The sequence below is a fragment of a genome, unplaced genomic scaffold (genome assembly GCF_019419815.1).
Source record: "Pyrus x bretschneideri cultivar Hongxiangsu unplaced genomic scaffold, Pyrus_bretschneideri_v1 Contig11, whole genome shotgun sequence".
NCBI classification, from domain to species: Eukaryota; Viridiplantae; Streptophyta; class Magnoliopsida; order Rosales; family Rosaceae; genus Pyrus; species Pyrus x bretschneideri.
In genome coordinates, this window is record NW_025999402.1 from 9374844 (window position 1) to 9398945 (window position 24102).

General features: G+C 36.2%; 3 protein-coding genes across 3 annotated transcripts; 1 reads left to right on the plus strand and 2 right to left on the minus strand.

Moving 5' to 3' along the window:
* Positions 1-8731: 8731 nt before the first annotated feature.
* On the minus strand, positions 8732-14114 carry LOC103951846 (putative RNA-binding protein Luc7-like 2). Its single transcript, XM_009363313.3, has 13 exons — positions 13832-14114; positions 13691-13743; positions 13396-13564; positions 13234-13297; positions 12767-12846; positions 12403-12556; positions 12145-12206; positions 11920-11982; positions 11708-11766; positions 11300-11381; positions 10296-10342; positions 9940-10185; positions 8732-9441 (listed from the first exon to the last, which is right to left on the minus strand). The coding sequence occupies exons 1-13, from the start codon at positions 13976-13978 to the stop codon at positions 9423-9425; spliced, it is 1245 nt and encodes a 414-aa protein (XP_009361588.2). The 5' UTR covers positions 13979-14114; the 3' UTR covers positions 8732-9422.
* A 125-nt stretch (positions 14115-14239) lies between these two features.
* On the plus strand, positions 14240-17185 carry LOC103932465 (ER membrane protein complex subunit 10-like). The gene is made up of 8 exons (XM_009342086.3): positions 14240-14640; positions 15123-15185; positions 15279-15374; positions 15659-15706; positions 15944-16015; positions 16140-16198; positions 16531-16627; positions 16728-17185. The coding sequence occupies exons 1-8, from the start codon at positions 14290-14292 to the stop codon at positions 16878-16880; spliced, it is 939 nt and encodes a 312-aa protein (XP_009340361.2). The 5' UTR covers positions 14240-14289; the 3' UTR covers positions 16881-17185.
* A 2447-nt stretch (positions 17186-19632) lies between these two features.
* LOC103932480 (calreticulin-3-like) lies at positions 19633-23775 on the minus strand. Its single transcript, XM_009342102.2, has 14 exons — positions 23518-23775; positions 22954-23064; positions 22584-22776; positions 21776-22034; positions 21553-21609; positions 21404-21451; positions 21109-21195; positions 20948-21005; positions 20792-20859; positions 20620-20712; positions 20480-20536; positions 20296-20391; positions 19978-20004; positions 19633-19875 (listed from the first exon to the last, which is right to left on the minus strand). The coding sequence occupies exons 1-14, from the start codon at positions 23624-23626 to the stop codon at positions 19864-19866; spliced, it is 1275 nt and encodes a 424-aa protein (XP_009340377.2). The 5' UTR covers positions 23627-23775; the 3' UTR covers positions 19633-19863.
* Positions 23776-24102: the final 327 nt, after the last annotated feature.

Genomic DNA, 24102 nt, shown 5'->3' on the forward strand with positions numbered 1-24102 from the left:
CATTTGTTGCTCCATAAATCATAAAACCGCTTCCAAACACCTTATAAAGTTTTTCTTAATGCTTGTGAAAAATATTTCTCAAAAATAAAAAATTTCATTTTTGACCAAAAAAACGAGGGTTAACACTCACGACTTTTAGTCAGTTTTGGAAATTCATACATAAATCACTGTTCAATCAATTTATTTTCACCTTCGCCTGCATGGGAAGTTTTGAAAATTAAGGTGAGACTTTCCATTGAGATTCTTGAGGGTGGAACCGCATTTGACAATGTTTTGCTCATCACTATAGTATTTTTCACTTACTTCTTTCAGTTTGTGGCTTAAATATTCCACTAAGTATACATTTGTTACTCAATAAATCATAAACCCGCTTCCAAACACCTTATATATTTTTCCTTAAAACTCATGCAAAATATTTCACAAAAATAAAAAATTTCATTTTTGACCAAAAAACGTGGGTTTTAACTCACGATTTTTAATCGGTTTTACAAATTCGTAAATAAATCATCGTTCAATCTGTTTGTTTTCACCTTTGCCTCATCGTGAAATTTTGAAAATTACAGTAAGACTTTCCATTAAGATTCTTGAGGGTGGAACCCCATTTGACAATGTTTTGGTTATCACTATTGTATTCACTTATTTTTTAAGTTTTCATCTTAAATATTCTACTAAGTATACATTTGTTACTCAATAAATCATAAAGCCGCTTCCAAACACCTTATAAAGTTTTCCTCAATGCCCACAAAAAATATTTCGCAAAAATAAAAATTTGCATTTTTGACAAAAAAAACGTGGGTTCACTCATAACTTTTAGTCGGTTTTGCAAATTCGTAAATAAATTACCGTTCAATCTATTTATTTTCAACTTCGTCTCAATGTGAAGTTTTGAAAATTAAGGTAAGACTTTCCATTGAGATTCTTGAGGGTCGAACCCCATTTGACAATGCTTTGGTCCTCACTATTGTATTTTTCACATATTTTTTTAGTTTTCAGCTTAAATATTCTTCTAAGTATACATTAGTTGCTCAATAAATCATAAACCCACTTCCAAACACGTTATAAAGTTTTCCTTAATGCTCGTGGAAAATATTTCGCAAGAATAAAAGTTTGCATTTTTGACCAAAAATACGTGGGTTAACACTCAGGACCTTATTTTTCACAAATTTTTTTAGTTTTCGATTTAAATATTATACTAAGTATACATTTATTGCTCAAAAATCTGTAAAACTACTTCCAAATGCCTTATAAAGCTTTCTTGAAAGCTCACGGAAATTATTTCGTGAAAATAAAAAAATCGCATTTTTCACCAAAAAAAGGGGTTAGCACTCACGGTTTTTAGTTGGTTTTGCAAATTTGTACATAAATCATAGTTCAATGTAATTATTTCACCTTCGCCTCACTGTGAAATATTGAAAATTAAAGTTAGATTTTTTTGTTGATATTCTAGAGGATGCAACCCCATTTTAGCAATGTTTTGAGCCTCACAACTATGTTTTTTGACTTATTTTCTTAGTTTTCATGTTAAATATTATATTAAATATATATTTATTGCTCAAAAAGCCATAAAAACGCTTCCAAATGCCTTATAAAGTTTTCCTTAGAGATCACGGAAAATATTTTGCAAAAATAAAAAAATATATTTTTCACCAAAAAGTGTGGGTCACGATTTTTAGTCGGTTTTACAAATTCGTACATAAATCGTCGTTCAAACTATTTGCTTGCACCTTCGCCTCATCGTGAAATTTTGAAAATTAAGGTAAGACTTTTCGTTGATATTCTTGACGGTGGAACCCCATTTGACAATGTTTTGGTCTTCACTATTGCATTTTTCACTTATTTTTTTCAGTTTTTGGTTTACGTATTTTACTAAGTATACATTTGTTACTCAATAAATCATCAAACCGCTTCCAAACACCTTACAAAGCTTTCCTTAATGCTTGTGAAAAATATTACACAAAAATAAAAATTTGCCTTTTTGACCAAAAAAACGTGGGTTAACACTCACGAGTTTTAGTTGGTTTTATAAATTCGCATATAAATCATCATAAAATCTATATGTTTTCACCTTCGCGTCACCATGAAATTTTGAAAATTAAAGTAGGACTTTCCGTTGAGATTCTTGACGGTGGAATCCAGTTGACAATGTTTTGGTCCTCACTATTGTATTTGAGCGACAAATGTATATTTAGTAGACCATTTAAATCGAAAACAAAAAAAAATAAATAAAGGAAAAATATAGTAGTGAGGCCCAAAACATTGTTAAAATTGCGTTCCACCCACAAGAATATAACGTAAAGTATTACTATAATTTTCAAACTTCACGGTGAGGTGAAGGTAAAAATAAATAGTTTGTACGACGATTTATGTACGAATTTGAAAAAACTGACTAAAACTGATGAGTGTTTACCCATGTTTTTTGTTAAAAATGCAAATTTTTTATTTTCGCTAAATATTTTCTGTGAGCATTAAGGAAAATTTTATAAGGCATTTGGAAGTAGATTTACGATTTCTTGAGCAACAAATGTATCTTTGGTAGAGTATTTAAGTCAAAAACTTAAAAAAATAAGTGAAAATTATAGTTGTGAGGCCCAAAACATTGTTAAAATAAGGTTCCACCCTCAAGAATGTTAACAGAAAGTATTACTTTAATTTTTAAACTTAACAGTGAGGTGAAGGTGAAAATAAATAGTTTGAACAACGATTTATGTACGAATTTGTAAAAACTGACAAAAAACCGTGAGTGTAACACCCATGTTTTTTGTCAAAAGGGCAAATCTTTTATTTTTGCGAAACATTTTCCATGAGCATTATGGAAAATTTATAAGGCATTTGGAAGCGGATTTACTATTTATTGAGCAACAAATGTATATTTAGTAGATTATTTGTGTCAAAAACTAAAAAAGTAAGTGAAAAATATAGTTGTGAGGCCCACAATTTGTTAAAATTGGGTTCCACCTATTAACTACATTGCAAAATATAAAGTTGGTACAGAGGAAAAGGAAGATGATAGAGAGAAAACCAGAGAGATTGTATTGATTGAATGGATAAAATGTATACAAATGAACTTAAGGAAATGATAGCTATACAATCCCTTATATAGCCATATAACCTACTTACAATAATACCCCTCTAACTATATTTCTGTTATATCAGTTATTACTCCCCCCTCAAACTAAACTTGGAGGATCCAAGTGAAGTTTGAGCTAGCTAGGTATTTGAGACTGATCTGGAACTACGAAACGAAGATGTCTGCACTGCTTCAACCCCTGTCTCTTGCAGTTTGGAGCACTGTATGATAGTCTAGAGTTGTTGACATTAAGGCACTGTGACTGGACCCTTTTTGGAACCTTTGATTTGCTGCAAACTGGTGACGTGCTTCTTGAATTCCCTTGAATGCAACCAAGAACTCACTAAGTACTTGGAGAATGACACTCCAAGAAACTAAATCAACAAAGGAGAATGACACTCCAAGAAACTAAATCTACCAAGGAGAATGACACTCCAAGAACCCAAATCAACCAAGGAGAATGACACTCCTTTTCACTTCGCTGACATGAAACCTAACAAAAAAAAATTATACTGATTTCTACCAAGAAAGACTGACACTTTCTTGTCATAGGAGATTGATACTCATTTTCACTTTCACCAGAGATTGACACTCCGTTGCTTTTCTCAAATTACACAAATCTCAAATATAATACTCCTCAGTATACTAATCAAACAACCTTCTTCATTCTTCACACAAAACGAAATCATAGAAAGTCCAATTCATAGAAATTGTAGATATTGCGCAAATTTTTCATATCAGAGAGCTCCAAATTCTCAAATCACAGTAAACTTCTCAGACAACATTATAGATTTGCATATGGATACCAAGAGCAAAATCACCTGATTTACACCAGAGATCGAACATGTGCATAAACTCCAAGCGTAAAATCTTCAAGAAACCCAGCACTCGAATTGACTGGTAAACAGGCATTGCTGCTTGCTTCTCTGCTTTACCCCGGCACACTGTTCTGCCTAAGATTCACTAGCATGGGACTGCCACTTTCAGGAGAGTTTCCTTGTCCATTTCTTACAAGTTCAGAGGCACAAAATGCAAACCCCTCATACTCCATTTTATACTGCTAAGATTGGGTGAAACTATAGATAAATCACCATTAGTCGAATTGCTGACAGACAGACCAGGTAACAGAAGTTCAGATCCATTTGTTTGGTAATATATAACTAGTACTTTCATCCTCTGCACGGGCAACAACATCCTCCACTCACAAAAACCGGAAACAATGCTAACAAACTCATCTTCAAAACCCAAAATACTTGATACACAAAATAAGCTGCAATCATAACTCATCTTTAAAACCCATCGCACCAAGGCACAAATCACTACAATTCACCTTATTGAATACCCAAAGAAAACTCCAACTGGTAGCGCCATTTTACATAATCCAACAATATTCTTGAGAATGGGAGCACAACAAAAACACAAATAGAATACCCAATTCTTGAACAAATATACTTCCAAAAGCAACACAAGCCACAACCAAGTAGCAGAACAGTAATTCTGAACCAGCACCAAAAAAACTTGAAAAAAAACCCAGAAAAGATCCATTCTAATTGTTCAAGAATTCAGAGAAAAAGGGACTCAAAACATAACCTTCACATGAAACTTTTGAGTTGGGCTCTGATACCATATTAACTACATTGCAAAATATAAAGTTGGTACAGAGGAAAAGGAAGATGATAGAGAGAAAACCAGAGAGATTGTATTGATTGAATGGATAAAATGTATACAAATGAACTTAAGGAAATGATAGCTATACAATCCCTTATATAGCCATATAACCTACTTACAATAATACCCCTCTAACTATATTTCTGTTATATCAGTTATTACCACCCTCAAGAATACAACAAAAAGAATTACTGTAATTTTTAAACATCATGGTGAGGTGAATGTAAAAATAAATAGTTTGAATAACGATTTACATACGAATTTGTAAAAACTGACCAAAAACAATGAATGTTAACACACGTTTTTTGTCAAAAATGCAAATTTTTTATTTTCTCGAAAAATTTTCCGGGAGCATTAAGGAAAATTTTACAAGGCATTTGAAAGCGTAGTTACAATTTATTGAGCAACAAATGGATATTTAGTAGACTATTAAAGTCGAAAACCAAAAAAATAAGTAAAAAATATAGTAGTGAGTCCTAAAACATTGTTAAAATGGGGTTCCACCCTCAAGAATATAACAAGAAGTACTACTATAATTTTCAAACTTCACAATTAGGCGAAGGTGAAAATAAATAGTTTGAACGACAATTTATGTACAAATGTGTAAAAATCGACTAAAAACTGTGAACACCCACGTTTTTTGTAAAAAAAAATGCAAATATTTTATTTTTGTGAAATATTTTCCGCGAGCATTAAGGAAAATTTTATAAGGTAGTTGGCAGCGAATTTACAATTTATTGAGCAACAAATGGATATTTAGTAGACTATTTAAGGCGAAAACTAAAAAAATAAGTGAAAATTATAGTAGCAAGTCCTAAAACATTGTTAAAATGGGGTTCCACCCTCAAGAATATAACAAGAAGTACTACTGTAATTTTCAAACTTCACGATTAGGCGAAGGTGAAAATAAATAGTTTGAACAATGATTTATGTATGAATTTGTAAAAATCGACTAAAAAATGTAAGTGTTAACCCACGTTTTTTGTAAAAAAATGCAAATATTTTATTTTTGTGAAATATTTTCCGTGAGCATTAAGGAAAATTTGATAAGGTAGTTGGCAATGGATTTACGATTTATTGAGCAATAAATGGATATTTAGTAGACTATTTAAGGCAAAAACTAAAAAAATAAGTGAAAAACATAGTAGTGAGGCCTAAAACATTGTTAAAATTAGGTTCCTCCCTTCAAAATATTAACAGAAAGTATTACTTTATTTTTCAAACTTCATAGCAGGGCGAAGGTGAAAATAAATAGTTTGAACGACGATTTATGTATGAATTTGTAAAAAAGCGACTAAAAACTATGAGTGTTAACCCACGTTTTTTTGTCAAAAATGTAAATTTTTTATTTTCGCAAAATATTTTCTATGAGCATTAAGCAAAATTTATAAGGCATTTGGAAGTGGTTTTACGACTTATTGAGCAACAACTGTATATTTAGTAGACTATTTAAATCGAAAACAAAAAAAATGAGTGAAAAATATAGTAGTAAGGCCCAAAACATTGTTAAAATGGGGTTCCACCATTAAAAATGTAACAAAAAGTACTAATATAATTTTCAAATTTCACAGTAAGGCAAATGTAAAAATAAATAGTTTTAAGGAAAATTTATGTACGAATTTGTAGAAAATAACTAAAAACCATGAGTATTAGCCCACATTTTTTTTGTCAAAAGTGCAAATTTTTTATTTTTGCGAAATATTTTCCGTGAACATTAAGGAAAATTTTATAAGGCATTTGGAAGCTGATTTACGATTTATTGAGCAACAAATGTATATTTACTAGACTATTTAAGTCGAAAACTAAAAAAATAAGTGAAAAATATAGTAGTGAGCCCAAAATATTATTAAAATGGGGTTCCGCCCTTAACAATATTAACGGAAAGTATTACTTTTATTTTCAAACTTCACAGTGAGGTGAAGGTGAAAATAAAGAGTTTGAACGATGATTTATGTACGAATTTGTAAAAACTGACAAAAAAGCGTGAGTGTTAACCCACATTTTTGTCAAAAAAACAAATTTTGGAAGCGGTGAGGCGAAGGTGAATTTAGTAGAATGTGTATTTAGTAGAATATTTAGGTTCAAAACTTCACAATAAGGCATTTGGAAGCGGTTTTACGATTTATTGAGCAATATAATGTGTATTTAGTAGAATATTTAGGTTCAAAACTTAAAAAGTAAGTGAAAAATATAATAATGTGTCCTAAAATATTGTGAAAAACAAGTTCCACCCTCAAGAATACCAAGGAAAAGTCTTACGCATCAATTTTCAAAACTTCACAGTGAGGCGAAGGTGAAAATAAATAAGTTAAACGATGATTTATGTACGAATTTGCAAAACGGACTGAAAATCATGAGTGTAAACCCACGTTTTTTGTGAAAAAATGTAAATTTTGTTATTTTCGTGAAATATTTTCTGTGAGCATTGAGGAAAACAATATAATGCATTTGGAAGCGGTTTTACGATTTATTGAGCAACAAATGTATATTTAGTAGAATATTTAAGCCCAAAGGTAAAAAAGTAAGTGAAAAATATAGTAGTGAGACCCAAAGCAACGTCAAATCGGGTTCCACCCTCAAGAATACCATCGTAAAGTCTTAGATTAATTTTCAAAGCTTCACGAGGAGGCGAAGTTGAAAATAATAGATTGAATGATGATTTAACTACGAACTTTTTAAAACCAACTAAAAATCGTAAGTGTTAACCAACCTTTTTTTTTTTTGAAAAAAGAAAATTTTTTATTTTCACAAAAAACTTTCTACGAGCATTAAGAAAAACTTTATAAGGTATTTGGAAGCAGCTTTACAACTTATTGAGCAATAGAATGTGTATTTAGTAGAATATTTACGTCCAAAATTTAAAAGTAAGTGAAAAATATAATATTGTGGCCTAAAATATTGTGAAAAACAAGTTCCACCCTCAAGAATACCAACAAAAAGTCTTACATCAATTTTCAAAACTTCACAGTGAGGTGAAAATAAATAAGTTGAATTTATGTACGAATTTGCAAGGGACTGAAAAACCATGAGTGTAAATCCACGTTTTTGTGAAAAAATGTAAATTTTGTTATTTTCGTGAAATATTTTCTATGAGCATCGAGGAAAACAATATAACACATTTCGAAGCGGTTTTACAATTTATTGAGCAACAAATGTATATTTAATAGAATATTTGGGCCGAAAGTGAAAAATATAGTAGTAGAACCAAAAATATTGTGAAAAACAAGTTCCCCCTCAAGAATACCAACGAAAAGTCTTACATTAGTTTGCAAAACAAACTGAAAACCGTGAGTGTTAACCCGCATTTTTTGTGAAAAATAAAAATTTTTTATTTTCTTGAAATATTTTCTATAAGCATTAAGGAAAAGTTTATATGGCATTTGGAAGCAATTTTACGATTTTTTAAGCAACAAATGTATAAATAAGTGAAAAATATAGTCGTGAGGCCCAAAGCAACATCAAATCGGGTTCCACCCTCAAGAATACCAACGTAAAATCTTAGATTAATTTTCAAAGCTTAAAAAGGAGGCGAAGCTAAAAATAATAGATTGAACGATGATTTAACTACGACACTGGGGCAAAGGTCAAAGCAAATAGATTGTCTAAAATTTGTACAAAATTGTAAAACCGGGTAAAATTCAAGAGTAAACCACGTTTTCTCATAAAAAATGCATATTTTTTATTTTCCCGAAAAATTTTCCTGAGCATTAAGAAAAACCTCATAATACATTTGGAATTGGTAGCCACAAATGTAGTTTTAATCAGCCGAAAGCTACAAAATAAATGAAAAATTCGTAGTGGGGCTCAAGACATCGCCAAAACGAGATTCTATCCTCAACAATATAACAGTCTTACATGAATTTTTCACTTATAATTCTTTATGCATTCATAACCCACGTTTTTCCTTAAAATATTATTTTATTTTTCACTAGATATTAAAGCTTTTGAAATGAGTTGTGCCAGGAGTTTTGCCCCTTATTGAACAATAAAACAAAATACAAGGGCTCCCAGAACATTGCCCAAATGGGGTTTCATCCTCAAGAATAGGTCTAGAACGTTATACACGAAATTTCAAAAGCACCTCAAGCAAGATATGGGTTATACATCACCAGGTGCCCACACCATGTAACTACCATTCCCCGACGCATTTAATGTTCACAAGAAGCTTCGGCACAAGATCACTGATATAACAAAACCGTATCACAAACCGCACAAGACAATTTTTGTGCCAACGAGAACTTCACTCCTAAACCTCTTCCTTCCAAGGATTTATGATTATCATGTAAAGTTAAGTTCCTACACCACCCTTCCCCATCACTCCATACGGATTACACTAAATGATGATTAATGGATGCTCGAACCCAGCCCATCCTTTCTTACTGAAGTCAAACTGAAGATAGCTCAAGTGACTACTTAAATCACTCTCCTCTATGGCCAAATATCTAAGTAACATGCAAGTAGCAATATCTTAAAAACAAAGTAAAACATACCTCCCAAACATACCTCTTAAACACGAAGTTGAGAAAAACTAAGCACCAGTCCTTAAACCCATCGCAGGAGAAACAGCTCAATTCCAGCAAAAAACAAATGGAAAAACCGTAACTTTATCTTGGTACATGAGTTTTAAAACTGACCTATACAAGAACACAAACGCCCTTTTCTCCACATGCTCCACGGCAAGGATCACCTAGTACCGATCATAACGCCTGGAAGAACAAAATATTATATCAGACAATGATCACTAAAAGGTATCCAAGTTTTTATACACATTGACTTGTTCACCATTCATATACAGGATAAGGCAATGTCATCAATTACCAATTTGGCTTGTGGTCCATAAAAGGTAGCAACTCTCCAATAGACCAATGATTTTAACAGGTAAGACAAGAAAAATGACAAATGGGAGGAGAATATATACAGGTTGACAAGCCAGAAATTCTTTCATACAAATGCTGGTCAAGGCATGTTATAGGCTACCACTTAAAACACTAGGCCTATTTTCAAAATAATAATAAAAACAAAAAGCTCATAGCACTTTTCCGTAAAATTGCAAGCACAAATACAAAATACATAGGACAAATATGTTCTGAAAGTATTGCATGTGTTCTGGTGCTTTGTTATTACAGTTCTGAGAACAAAAAAACTAATAGCATGTTAAATAAACAGAACTGTTCAAACATCAGCCACCATGGACGAGTACGCACCTGTGGCGATCATAATCCCTGGAATGTTCCCTTGACCGCGACCGTGACCTGCGGCAACTTCTTGAATCATAATTGCGGGAGCGCTCTGAATCTCTGTCACGCTCGCGATCATATCTGCGATCTCGATCATAGTACCTATCATGATCTCTGCTCCTACGATCATGATCCCTACCCCGGTCGCGGCTAGCTCCGCGTTCTCTATCCCTACTTGATTCCTTGTCACGTTCCTTACTTCGCTCCTTTGATCTACGTGGTAAATAATTGAAGAAGAAAAAAAGAATTGTAATTATAAGAACCTAACGTAAAAAATTACATGATGTATAAAAATTTATGAGTAACAGAACGAGAGAACGTACCTCCTATCATCAGTCCTATCGACCTTACGACTCTTGTTTCTCTCTTCCTGAAAAATAAATAGCCAAGAAAGTACAATTGGCAACCCTTTTGTTAATAGGATGGCACGAAATACGAAATCTCTTGATGGAGAGATAAAACAGGGTCATATTTGGGAAGCAACATTTAAGATCAGCATTAACAAAAAAATGGGGATGCTTACTAATAAAGTCAACATGTAAAATTCTTCACAGTGGATTAAAAATCACTTAGATAAAGACACCATCCCTTTTTCCACAGTTTTCATTTGATTACTATAGGGAATGCCAAATATAGATAGTGACTACAACCAAACGGGTGTACTGTGTACCCACTCTCAAAGGTACACAAGCTATGTTCTAACATACTCCTAAAATTCTTCAAAAAGGAAAATACTTCGTCAGTAGTAAACTTACTAATATCAAAGCAGAACTTAAACAGTGTGGCCTCAGTACATGATACAGTAAGGAAGGTCATTCCTAATTCATAACCACGATATGTTATGCATGCACCTTTCTCAAAGATGACACTGACAGAAAACATCCTACAACAAAAAGATATGAATACATCCTTGTGGAATATTACAATTTTTTCCCCAAAATGCTTCGTAATCTTTAAGGATATCTTGACAAGTGCAAGACTTGGATTCAGATTCAATAATTATATAACAGTGAAAAAGATGGTTGAAAAATTTATACTCACAGATACCATATTTATGAGAATCTCTATAGATTTGAAACATAATACCATAGCACCTGAACCAACAGTTTCAGAATACAACCTTAAATAAAACCAAAGATTCTGCAGATAAAAATGTAATACTATGACAATATATTTCCTGATCTACTTTTCCCAAAATGCAGAAACATATTTCTCAGAAACAGTTTCCACCATCCAGTACAAATTCAGTTCATCCACCCATTTTTTACCCAACATAAAAAGGAATAAACCAACCTAATACAAATTCATATATTTACATCATCTTTACCTGCAGCTCTGCTAACTTCTCACGGATTTGCATATAGCCTAAATGAAGCTTCCCGCCAAAGTGATCAGCTAGCCGACGGTCACTGAAAAACACAACAAAAAAAATCAGAATATTCATTCAATTTAGAAATGCAATAGCTCCAGCAGGTCATGTTCATGTACAGTACAGATTCCCTTTAAATTTCTAGCCAAGAATAGCATGATCTATAAACGTAAAACAGAAATAGACGCACATTCTTTAGCTGCAAAAGTTATCCTCGTAAAACTGGGCACAAGAGCCTGCTGGTGACAAGGAGGCATAATCGTAGGGTCAAAAGCTGAAGCACTTGAAACCCCAAATACCAATTTTTGTGTACCTAGGAAAGCTAGTAACTAGAGTAGCAAGCACGACTAACAAATCAACCTTTACCTGTCATAAACGCTCAAAAAAGCTCCACAGATATCACACACGCGTAGCTTTTGATCAGTCTGTAAAAACACCAAGATGAACAAGTTAAGAGTTGCTTGAAAGAAAATAAAACAAGAAGCTTACAAGTACAACCATGATATTAAATGAAAATCTACTTCTCACAATTGCCCAAAGTGACATCTATGACAATATATAAAGTAACATGAACTCACAATTCGCACATCAGCAGCAGTGTACTTGGAGGAATCCAGGATAGGCTCTTGTCTCGCAGGCAGCTAAACAGAGAAGAATGAAGTCACTCGGCAGCCATTGACAGGAAGTAAAAAAGAACACAAAAAATGCAAAACTCAGAACAAAAGAATGATGTTAAAAGGTTGGTAGAGTAGGTGAACCACTTAACTACCATCTCAAAAAGATTATTATCTTATCTAACATACCTTCTTCAGCGCTTCAGCCTCTTCCAGTGCTTTTTGTGCCTCATCAACCATACCTTGCTCACCTGAAGATGTTAAAGAACTTTAGGGACAATATATAACCTGATTCTTAGAGCAGAAACTAGCCCAAGATGTATCAGAGCATTAACTAGTTAAATTACCAAAGTCCTTACCCTGAACTTAATGAAAAGATATGTATTCTCAATTGATAAACCACATGACGGCCATAATCCTGAAAACTTGAGTATTATTTTCACTTACCAAGGTCCTCTGCCTTCTTCAACTTTTCATTTATCATTTCCTGTGTTCGAGCATCAGGAACAACTACAGGCAATGGTGCCAAAGGAGGTGGATTTGGTAGGGGTTGGGGTAAAGCTGCCCGATCCTTATTGAAAGCGTCCAAAAGTAATGTGGACTATTAACAGAAAAAATATATATATAAGTTAAGGTGGACTATTAACAGAAAAATAAATAAATATGTATATATAATTATATATATATATATATATAAGTTAAGGTGCTGACAATCTTGTCAAGATGCCCACCACATCAGGGAATACTATACTGGAACAGCGCAAAAGACATCTGAGTACACAAATAAATTTGCCAAGAACCTACTATGTACCTGTTTATCTGCTCTATTGCCTCTGAGTTCTTCTACAATCTCCAGAGCCCGAATCTTAAGATCTGTCTTGCCTTCAAGATCTGCAGATTTGAATCACCAAACAAAATTTCTAGTACATATTCAAGAACTGAAAATATACAAGAAACTGAACTTTCAGTAAATAAAGACAAACTGAAAACAAAGGGCTTGAAAACATAAGATCGGCAGTCAAAAGAACCGTGGAATGTAGTATAAATGTCAAACTTTACTTATACATATTAGTGACTCGTTGACATTAACGCATTAACCAATCTCAAAAAGCAATGAGAAGCATCTATGTATTGTTAATAAACACACACACACACACACACAACATCCGAGCAAACCAAGAAAGGGCATGCTTGTTTTGAAATAGCAATCTGGAAAGAAGAATAATAATAAAAGCAAAAGAGACATCGGAAGCTACGGAGCAAGGAGATAAAGGTTACCATATTGATCAACTTCTTTCAACTTCTCCTTGATCTGCTTTGATAACTCAAGTATCTCTGGTGTCTGGAATTGCAAAAACAATCAATAAATAGGCAATCATAAGATTCATTCACCTTATATACAAAGAAAAGATAAAGAAAAAAGATTGAATGATGGATCACCTGAGTAACCTCAGAGACAGAAATGGCAATAGCAGCCTTGGCATCGTCATCCTCGAGGCGCTTAAGAGCTCTAGTAATTTTCCTATCACACTCAACAATGAGCCTATCTATGACATCCTCCAGGTCTCTGTCATAGTTATCAGTCCCGTTCGCTTTCACTTCTTCGTATCTGGGTTAGAGTTAAGCTTCCCTACTGGTACCATCGAAATGTGTAAACAACAACAGTTCATTCAAAATTTCAAATGCACATCAATTATTAAATGAAATTGAAGCAAGAAATTGCATAAAAGGATACTCTTTCCTGAGCTGCAAAGAGTGGACCTTAGGGCACGGACCCATATCCATTTTCTGAAAAACAACAAACGCCGTCAAGGTTGACGATTACGGCAAAAGGCCTTGTGCTACTAATCAAAAGAAGCCAAGGGGCTTAATTTACCGTTAACTGGAAAAGCTCGTGGGGGCAGAGGCCGACCAAGTAGAGGCGACACACATCACGATCGTAATACTTGCGGTTGACCTCCCGGACGTCGCCGTTTCGGTTGGCGCCCATGAGCTGGTCGAGCTGCTTCCTCAGCGCGTCCATGGCCGCTCACACTCCCTCTCCAGTCGTCGTCCTCGACAGCTTTGGAATGGTGGATTCTTCAGTTGGCGTGTTGGCTTTAATCAGAGAGAGAAATTAGGGCTCGTTTGTTTCGGATTTGGAGAGTTTGGGGGAAAAGAATACCAAAGAGGACTTGGATTGTGTTTTTAAAATTTATTTTACTGATATGCCCTCGTAAACTAATATATTTACAGTCCGGCCCAGCCCCATTACGATTTTCACTCTTTGGGCCTATTATTGTTCTTCCCACTCTCTCACCCCTCACAAAAGTCACAGACTTCAACTGAAACTCGATGGCGCTGTCTCTCCCCTCCTCTCAGTCGTCCCAGTGGCGGTCGATCTTCGTAATCTCCGCCGTGCTGTCTATTACAGTAGCAGCAGCTTTCCAATCCGATGAGCTCTTGGTGGACGACGAGGAGTTCGGTCTAGAAGGAGGGCTGCACACTAAGTCTCCTGATCTCACATACACCAAATCCACGCCTCCGCCAGCATCACCAACTACGTCGCCGACCCGGAAGAGGTTTTCGGATCCGGATTCGGACTCAAAGATCCAGTTCCAGCTTCATCACGCCTTTGGGGACTCTGATTTCTCGCCGGCTGGCACCTTCAGTGCTCGCTTAAAGACGTGGAATCACGGTGGTCAGGTTGGTTGCTTCCTTCTTTTTAGTTTTTTTCTTGTATGTTTTGGTTGCTCAGAAAAGGAGGAAACTTTTGTGTGAATGAGAGAGTTTTCAACTGCAGGTTTTGCGGTTGGATTTGGTTGTCATTAAATTGGGGTTCTGGTGGTTGAGGATTTGAGATCGGAATTCGATGCTTTGAACTGGATTTGTTTCTCATGTAAACTGGTTGCATAGAAATTTAGGCGAAAACCGAAAAGAAATGAATGTATTGTTGATAAATTCTTTAGGTGCAAGGCAATTGATGCAAGTACATGATGATGAACTTGAGATTTTTAATTTACACTAGTAACTTTAGCACCTATACGAACACGGTGTCAGGCTTAGTATATCCTACTTAAACACACTCTCAGGCCTTGTATATCACTTTATCTTTGTAGAAACCTACGATGTAGCTTTGTAGAAACCTACGATGTAGCTTAACTATAACATGGTTTTATTGGTCACAGACTCTCACAAAGCTGCGATTTTCGAGGAATGCCTTTACAGAAGAGGAGAAGGAGAAGTTTGCAGTAAGCTTTCTCCCCTAAACCTGGGTCCTTTTTGCTTTTACCATTTCAAATTGGTTTCTGTCTTAACTTGAAATGACGATGTTTTTCTTGCAGCTGCTACTGAAGGGAGATGACTTCTATAGGATAAGATTGCCGTCCAGCGTCTTGAATCCTCCTGGGAGGGATTATGTCATTTCGTCAGTAAAAGCGGCAAGTCTTAAGCAAGGATTTTCTTCTATTATTTCCAGCTGATCGTATATTTTTCTAATTGTTTTCTTTGCACCATGTTGATATTTGCAATCAGAAACTATGCTTGAAAAAGAAGTTCCCGTAACTTTTTTTTTTTTTTTTCTGTAAGAGGAACTTCTTTCTATCATAAATTACTACTGTAACAGCATCTGGGTCTACATGCTATCTCTCTGATGGTTTTATGGTTGCATATAAATGTGATAAGTAAAGCTGCAGGTTTACTAACAATGTTTCAAAATATCCAGAGATGTCTTCCACGAGAGGGTTTGGATGAGCATTTTGTTATACACACGGTAACTTTCAACTTTGTTCAAGTTCTAAACTTTGGCTGTTGTTTTTTCATGTTACCCTTTGGTTTTACTTCTAAACTCTTTATTGTATCAGTCATTGTAATCATAATAGGAACAGTTCTAAAAATGTTCTCCAGTCAGCATGCTTTTCAAATTAGAACCAGAGGCAAATGGAACAAAATCTTGGTTAAAACTTTTTATCATCTGGAATTAATATCTTTGATTAAATTTATTTTGCAGGATGGAATTAACATCTTGGCAGTTAATTATGGTTCTCCTGGGGCATGTCCATATCCTCGGCAAATGAAACTTGTAAGTTAGGATCAAACCTTTTCATCCTGGTTTTTTTGTCAATGAACCCTATTTTTGAGGATGGAAATAGTTTTGTTGAATTAGCTTACCTTAATCCAGTGGCTTTTGTTATTTGTATTTTCAGCCTGGAAAATGGTCGTTTAACTCTCACACAGTTTTGAAGAATAGTGAGCAGGCACCAAGGTGATTCTTTTGCATTTGTTCTTTTTTCAATATATGTTCAGATTCTGACTTGATCTAGTTTCTTAAACTCTTACAGAATGTTTTTAATTATTTCAACATCTGTTAGTGGAAAATGGCGAATCTTATTATAGAGTTCCCAGTGCATTTGATATCAATTCTGTTCATTTCGGATGTTTCCTAAGGATGGATAGAAATGCGGCAATTGGCATTTGATCTGATAATATTTATAGCTTTATCATTATGTTTTTATTTGGTGAAAAATCATTATGTTGATCATCAGGTCTTTGTGAATGCCCTATAAGTTAATATTTTATTGCTGAATGTTTCCTCAGAGCTCCAGTGTTTGCTGAGGAGATTCTTGGGGTTGGGGGTGAGGTAGGAGAAGGTGAAATTGTACCACCACCAGAAAGGTCGTTTTGGGCTAAATATGTGAGTATCAACAGAATTAATTGTCATCATAGCTTTCTTCTGTTAATTGTGTTCATAGTATCGAAAAAATAAATTTTTGACCTTACATAAATGTTAACAGTGGATGTACCTGATCCCTCTTGGGCTCATTGTCATGAATGCGATTACTCAAGCAATGAACATGGCAGAGGAGGGTGCTGGTCAGCCAGCAGGCCAAGCTCAGCAGCCGGCTGCAATGCAGCGTGGGTCAAGTTCCGCTGTGCGAAGAAGATAGTCGGTTTGCTCATTTCTGTTTAACAATGTGGCGGCAACTCAAGTAAATGACATTTTAGGTTCGACCTTTTGATTGTATTAATCCCATGGGGACCAACACGAGGTCGTAAATTTTTAGTAGTTTTGTTATAATTTGCAATAGATATTGGAAGGTTGAATTGGTGGAGATTTCGGGATTAGAATGGTAGAGAATTGTGCAGGTATTTTCCTAACTTACTGTGCTGATTGACGCTTGATAGAAAGTAAAGAAATAACTGTCACAATGATACTGCAAGCTATTAACTGTAACCATTGTTGGTAACTTCATGAATTTGGCAGAAACAATTGGCATTGCTCGGAACCTGAAAGTAGTTACTAATTATCAGTGGCGCCGGAAGTTTAGGAAGTGTTGTCGGCCACCATGGAGGCTCATAGAGGAAGGCCTCTTGCCAACACCCTGTCTATCAAACACCATTCCAGTCCATTCACTTGATCATCTTCTTTCTTCAACTCCAAAACACTCAAGACGAATAGATGTCTCTAAGGTACCGTTTGGTACGTGGGAAGGGGCGGAACAGAGTGGGACAAGGTGTTCCGTCCCACGTTTGGTGCGCCTAAAACGGGTGGAACGGGCTGTTCCACGGGACGAGTTTTGGATGAATTTTCGTTCCACCTCACCCCCCTGGAACGACTCGTTCCACATCCGTGGAACACAAAATTATAACCTCTCCGTCTCCTTCTTCCTCCTTGTTTCCATCCGAGGGCATCTTTGCTCCCGCTCCGCTCCGTTCCGTCCTGTCCCGTCCCGTTCCGTCTCATTCCGTTCCGTCCCGTCCCATCTGCATACCAAACGATACCTAATGGACCATCTCCACCTAGATGGTTTAACAACTGGCACAACCCCATAACCTTGCCCCGGCTCTCACCCAGGCACTTACTAGTTCCAGCTGCTTCTCCAACCATATCTTTAGGCTCGGGAATGAAATGACAAAAGTATTTCTGATGATCGATGTTGGTAATGTGGTTGCCGCAACCCGACCACTACAACATTCCATTGTAGATCATACTTGCAGCTGAATGGAAACCAGTACTCGGCATTAAAGATTTAACTCTTTCCACTCACCCGTCTGAGAAGAGAACATCTCCACGTTGAATTCAAAGGGTGTAAAACTGCTCAGAAGGGAATTCGCACCACCCTGCACCTGTACTCGGCATTAATCATCATGTCACTACTACCAGTAGTATTCGTACCTTTAAAACAGTAGGGATCAAAGATGAATCCCACTTTTACTGTCTTGTGGGATCGAGGGGCGGGAGGAAGAACAACCCATTGCTTGGTGTATGGATTGCAAATGTTGTAATCGCGATGTTTATACTCCATTGTGCAGCACAAAACGAAGTCAATGTACATGGCTACAATAGCTGGACCATCATTGTCGTCATCACCTAACACAAGTGCAGGCTCGCCGTCTTCACATTTAGGCGCATCTTGAGAACAAGGGAGGAAACTCAAGGACAACCCGCGTGATTTAAGGCCTGGAAGTTTGGACATGGCAAGGAATTCAGAATTATATACTGGCTGAGGATGAGGATAATTTGTAAACATATCATGGAACAGAAGAGTACAGATAGTTGGTGTTTGCCAATCACTTTGGAGACATAGGAAGCGGGGAAGGAAAGATCAGAGATAAGAGTGAACCAACGGTTGGACACGGACTTGCACTGGAGAACGGATTTACAAGGAAGTCGACAACAGATTTCAACCAATAAACGGTCTTGGAGATCATCAATTCTTCTCATGGCTCCGCACAGACTTGGAGACAACTCATTCTCATTGTTATGTATTTATATAGAGCTGGGTAGGGTTTATTCGTAGATGGCAGAGAAGAGGAAGGAAAGAGACTTGCATCACAAGAAAGGAAATGATCAACTGTATAGGAAATAATCAAATCCTAAACAAGAGTCTAGGTAACGAAAGCGACTCTCCATTAATTCCTTGGTAAGCACGGCGAACACGATGCCATGTGTTAATCTTATTCTACATAATATTGTGTTATTTGACCGAGATACCATTGTGACGATTCTCCTAGGTAACAGTATGAAATCAATTGGAAAGTCGGATAATCCTAATTTCCTAAACCTATATGGCATATTTACTTAGGATTAATGTTCCACTCAAATTATAAAACGAAGATTGGCTTTTTATTTGTAAATCCTAGAAGTGAGACATGTAAACCCTATTGTCAACTCTTAAAACTCAAGGAATCATACACCACATAGCTTGTGTTCAGGGACCATAAGAATCTCTCGTTTACTTAATATAATGGGACTCCTAAGGGCTGGTTTGGTATTGTTGTGCTTTGAAAAAAAGCTGCTTCTGCTGTGCTGTGAGAATAAGCAGCTGTGAAACAAAGCAGCAGAGTGTTTGGTAAACTTTTTTGTAAAAGTGCTTTTGAAAAAAAAAAAAAAAAGCAGTATTAGAGTGTTTGGTAAACTTGTATGTAAAACAGATGTGAAAAAAAAGCCGGTTTTTCAAAGCTAGGTTTTGCAGCTTCTTGTTTTTGGCTTTTTTTTCATCCAAAACTGTGAAAAAAAACTGAAGCTGAGTGTTTACCAAACACAAAAACAGCTCCCAGCTTTTTTTGATAGCAGCTTTTTTCAGAATCACCTCAGTACCAAACCAGGTCTAAGTTACCCGATTCTTGCCTTTGTGTTTTACTCTAGTTACGATTTTAGCATATTCGGTAGCTGCAGAATGAAAAGGAAAGAAAAAATGCAGAGAAACAAAGCCAGGCTTGTGAGGCGGGCAGCTGCTACTTGAGTATTTATGCAAAATACATTATCCATGCGTACATTCAGAAATAAAGTTTACACGAACAAGGACATTGTAAAACAATGCCATAAAAAACTTGAGAAAAAAAAAGTGACTCTGCATTTCTTGAAAACGAAGACAGAAAAAAATGACCGGAAATCTAAGAGGAAGATGGAGGCCGGAGGAGACCCAATCATAGCTCGTCCTGCAACCGCAGACCAATCCGTAAATAAATTTGTACAGGTGCAATAAAATCTTGAGTTTATTTATAGAGAGATACATAGAGGGCATGAATATTGGTGCTTACATGATCATAGTGATCCCAATTACGGTGCTGCAAAATAAAACGCCCAAAGTTAGAAGTAGGCAAGAAAAACATTCAAGTTGCAACTTAATCACTGAGACTAGGTCAACTGATTGCAACGACATGTTCAATTATTGGATCACAGGGAGGGGGGATTCAAACTTGAGGCCTCTTTCAACATTAGGAAGAGAATATCATGACACAGAGAACTAACTGGTTAGGCATGACAGGATTTGGATGCCTCTAATTGCAAATGTGATCATAGAAAAATTTATACTGGATGGAAGTTGTAAACAAATTATTTAAAAGAATCATACACACCCTTCGGTATCTGTCTCTATGTCTGTCTCGGTGACCTCGATCATAACCCCTCTCTCTTCTCCTCCTTTCTCCCTCTTCTCTTGCTCTTTGAGCCTCCTGCACGATCAGAGCTCAAAATACTTATGAATGGAATTCAACTAACCCTGACAAGAAATTCTAAAAACCATTTCTTTCGGCCACAAACCTCTTCCTCCTGTGCTTTCCTCCTTTTTTCTGCTTCTTCAAAGGCATCCTTTTCAGCCTGAAACGCCATAAGAGAAATGCATATGATAAATTATTTGCCAAAGAACTGGAAAATACTAGTAACGGTCAAAAGAGGCTTACCTCTCTATTGGCGAAGACTTCCTTGACCACTTGTTTTGCATAATCAGGATCATCACAAATTAAAATGTTGTCGAAAACTGAACCAGCCTTTACCTGCATCGCATTATTTCACCTCCATTAACATAATGAACGAATGACCATACGATCCTCTAGCAAATGGAAAACGTCCTACCTGCCAAACTTCGACACCAACATAATTAATTGGCTTAAGCACATAGAGATTAGGATCATCTTCAAACTCTGCATAGGAGAACAAAAAGGAATGGCTCTTGTAATTATGCATATCAATACAGACAGATAAATTATTTAGTCATCTATTTAAACTTACCTGGATTATCAATCCAAGGAATCTTCCACTTCCCTTTGTAATTTGGGTTCTTGATTTTCTGAAATATCAGAAGAAATCAAGTTATTTGATATTGCGAAAAAGAATTGACCTCCGGTTTTATCTGGTACCTCACAAAAGCTTAATCAACCTACAGTACCGACCTTGGGTCTCCATGGTCCTTTATAAGCTGGATTTGGTATCTTTGGAGCTTTCCACAGACCGTTCTCTTCATCATCCCATTCTTCGGGCTAATTAGAAGACGGGAAAATACAAAACTGCTTGATTAAATTTCATATCTTGCCATATGAATGCATCAAACCACAAGAGGGAAACACTAAATCAAACTAAAAAGGGGAAGCTAATATTTTAGATTACAAAGAAGGGTATAATAGTAGTCCAAATCAAAAAACCAAACAGATGTCGTATATAGTACAGCTCCGTAAGTAATCAACTAACCTTCTTTGCTTTTGGATCCGGAATTTCTCTCGGAATTGAATCATAACCCTGCAATACAAAGATATGCGTCAATAGTAGCACATAATACATCCAATGAACAGATATGTCTCAGAGACAAGCATTAGGCAGAGGGGGCAAAGTTCCCATACCTCAGGTTTGATGTGATTGGGATCATCAATGTATTCTCTAAGATCCCAGTCAGCCGGCTATGATGGACAAAAAATGATACTTTTAAGTTAATTATGAAAAATTACAAAGACTAAAATTTTATAACTTAATTCTTCTACGAAATGGTTGCTCACAGGATTTCCTGGGTTTTGAAAACATTATCTTATAGTAAGAATTCCTTTCGGAATAAACATGTTTATCTACCTTCTTTGCAGTAACATCTTTTATCTTTCTTGGAGGCAGAATATCCCAATCTGTGTACATACTTCCAGAATCCTTTTCACGGTTGTCTATTAGGACACTATAAGTTGCATCAGGTCGCAGAATGAACGTGTAGAAATGAGTCAACTTGTCAGTTTCACACTGTAAATCCTTCTTGATGGGGTAATTCTGGCCTTGGTAGGAGACTATGACATGGAGCTTCTTTGTGTCCGTGCCGCAAATATCGGGACCAAACATTAAACTACAAAAATAAAGTCCGGCAAACATTCAGAATTTGGAAAAGAGAGGAAGGAAGAACATCATATAAACAGGCAATCCGGGCTCTTATATGTCGGCAATTTCCATGGTATCAGATACCAATGAAAATTCCCTGTATAAAGTATGAACTATACAACGAAATTTGGGGAACCTCATCGTGGCATTTCAGTCCCCTAAATTTTAAAAAGGTGCCCTTTGATTAAGACACGAGTTTCAAATTGCTACAGTAACATGATCCTGTTTCATGCAACTGACTACCAAGTGTTGTGGAATGGGATGTGGTTGATTAACTAAAAAGAATTTCTCCCCACACAACCTGGGCACCATTCATGTATGGTATATATACACTGGCAAGTCGATATGGCTGCATTTGACTAATACGAAACTCTCATCATATGAAAAACTACAGCTAAACAAAATGTGCATGTACGAAGTCCTTTTCTACAACATTGTGTTCCTAAGAAGGGACTAGGTCATACGAACGTGCCTAGAAACATTTCATCCCGTGACGTGGAGAATGGAGAATTCTAACCTGTATGGAGTGTCCCCGCTGAATTTCTTCTGATTAACAAATCCAGAGATAAGCTTTATGTAACCGCCACCACATTCAATTTCCTGCTCAAACTTGATCGAGTACTGGAGGACCAACGTCCTGTTCCTGTTGCTGAACTCCGGTATCTTTGCAGATATGGCAAAATGCTTGGCATCATTAGATGTCTGAATTCCTGCAAGATTTCGTATGCCATCATAAATCAACACCACAGGTTTAACCACCTTGACTGTTAAGTAAGTTATTACCAGCTTACGGCGCCCCAGTATCACAGTTTAATAGATAAAAATATAAGATAATAATTAATAAGAAACTAGCAGTGATTAATCAATAAAGGGTAATCAGAAGATACCTCTATCATCGTGGTCACCGGACCACTTTCCGGCTGTGTGTTTAAAGGAACCTGCTTTACCTTCACTGCTTTTCCAGGCAGACGTCACCCAACGGCTTCGCCATTCGTCGTCTGATCCACAACAAATCAAGATTAACTGATTGATTTTCCGGTGGAATGAAAGATCAATTCTTGGTGTGTCTTGTTACTTTTTTACACATGTTCAAGCACACACAGAGTCAAGTCAACTAACTGTACAAAAGTTAGTTATTACAAGCTTAACGCGGCCCAAAAAATTTAGTTATTTTTTCGACGAAAAAGAAAATCATGGATATTTTCTCATAGTCAGAAAGAGAGCTAGTGAAACTGGGAAATGGGAGATGTAAGTGTTGTACAGCAGACAGAGAGAGAGAGAGAGAGACAGATGGTTGAGAGTTTAGCATTCAGTTCAGCAGCAACCAGAATAAAGTTAGCAAAGTGAAGAAAAAAACAACTAAAATCTCAAGTAGAAACTTATGATTATGTAAAAGTAGATAGATTGAAGCGATAGTTGGAAGTGGAAGAAGAGGAAGGGTGGGTATATACCGTCGAAGCGCTCTTCGAAAATGATCTCTGAAAGTGAGGAATGAAAGCAAAAGGAGAGCAAGGAGAGCGATAATATTAGCAAAACCAGCTGCTTTTGCTGCTTCGCCATGCTTGCACGAGTGCAAAAATTGCAATGCCAAAAGCCAAAAGCAGCTTGGGAGAGAGAGCGTTTGTGTTTTTGGTTTACTTATGGCAGCGGACGCAAAAGCTTTGGCCCAAAGTCTCCCGTGTAATTTCGGCGATGCCCTCCCCTTCTCCTTTCCCTTGGAAAATGGAAGACCGATTGACTTTGTTTATTGTTATTGGTGGAGTCATCGTGTGGGGTACAAGGTTAAAGCACCAACTTGGCCTCCTTCTGCGTCTGCCCCTGCCGTTGTGTTTGGGTCGCAGTCCTCCTCTTCTCTCTCTCAGAAGGAAGACCTTCTTGGACTTTTAATGTTTTGAACCAATCAGAGAAGAACGAGACGTTGCAGCACCCAATCAAAATTCTTAGAATTTAAATCTTGCTACATCATTTGTTCAAAAAAATTCTTACTACATCATAATTATTATTATTGTTGTTGGTAGTTATTATTATTGTTATTA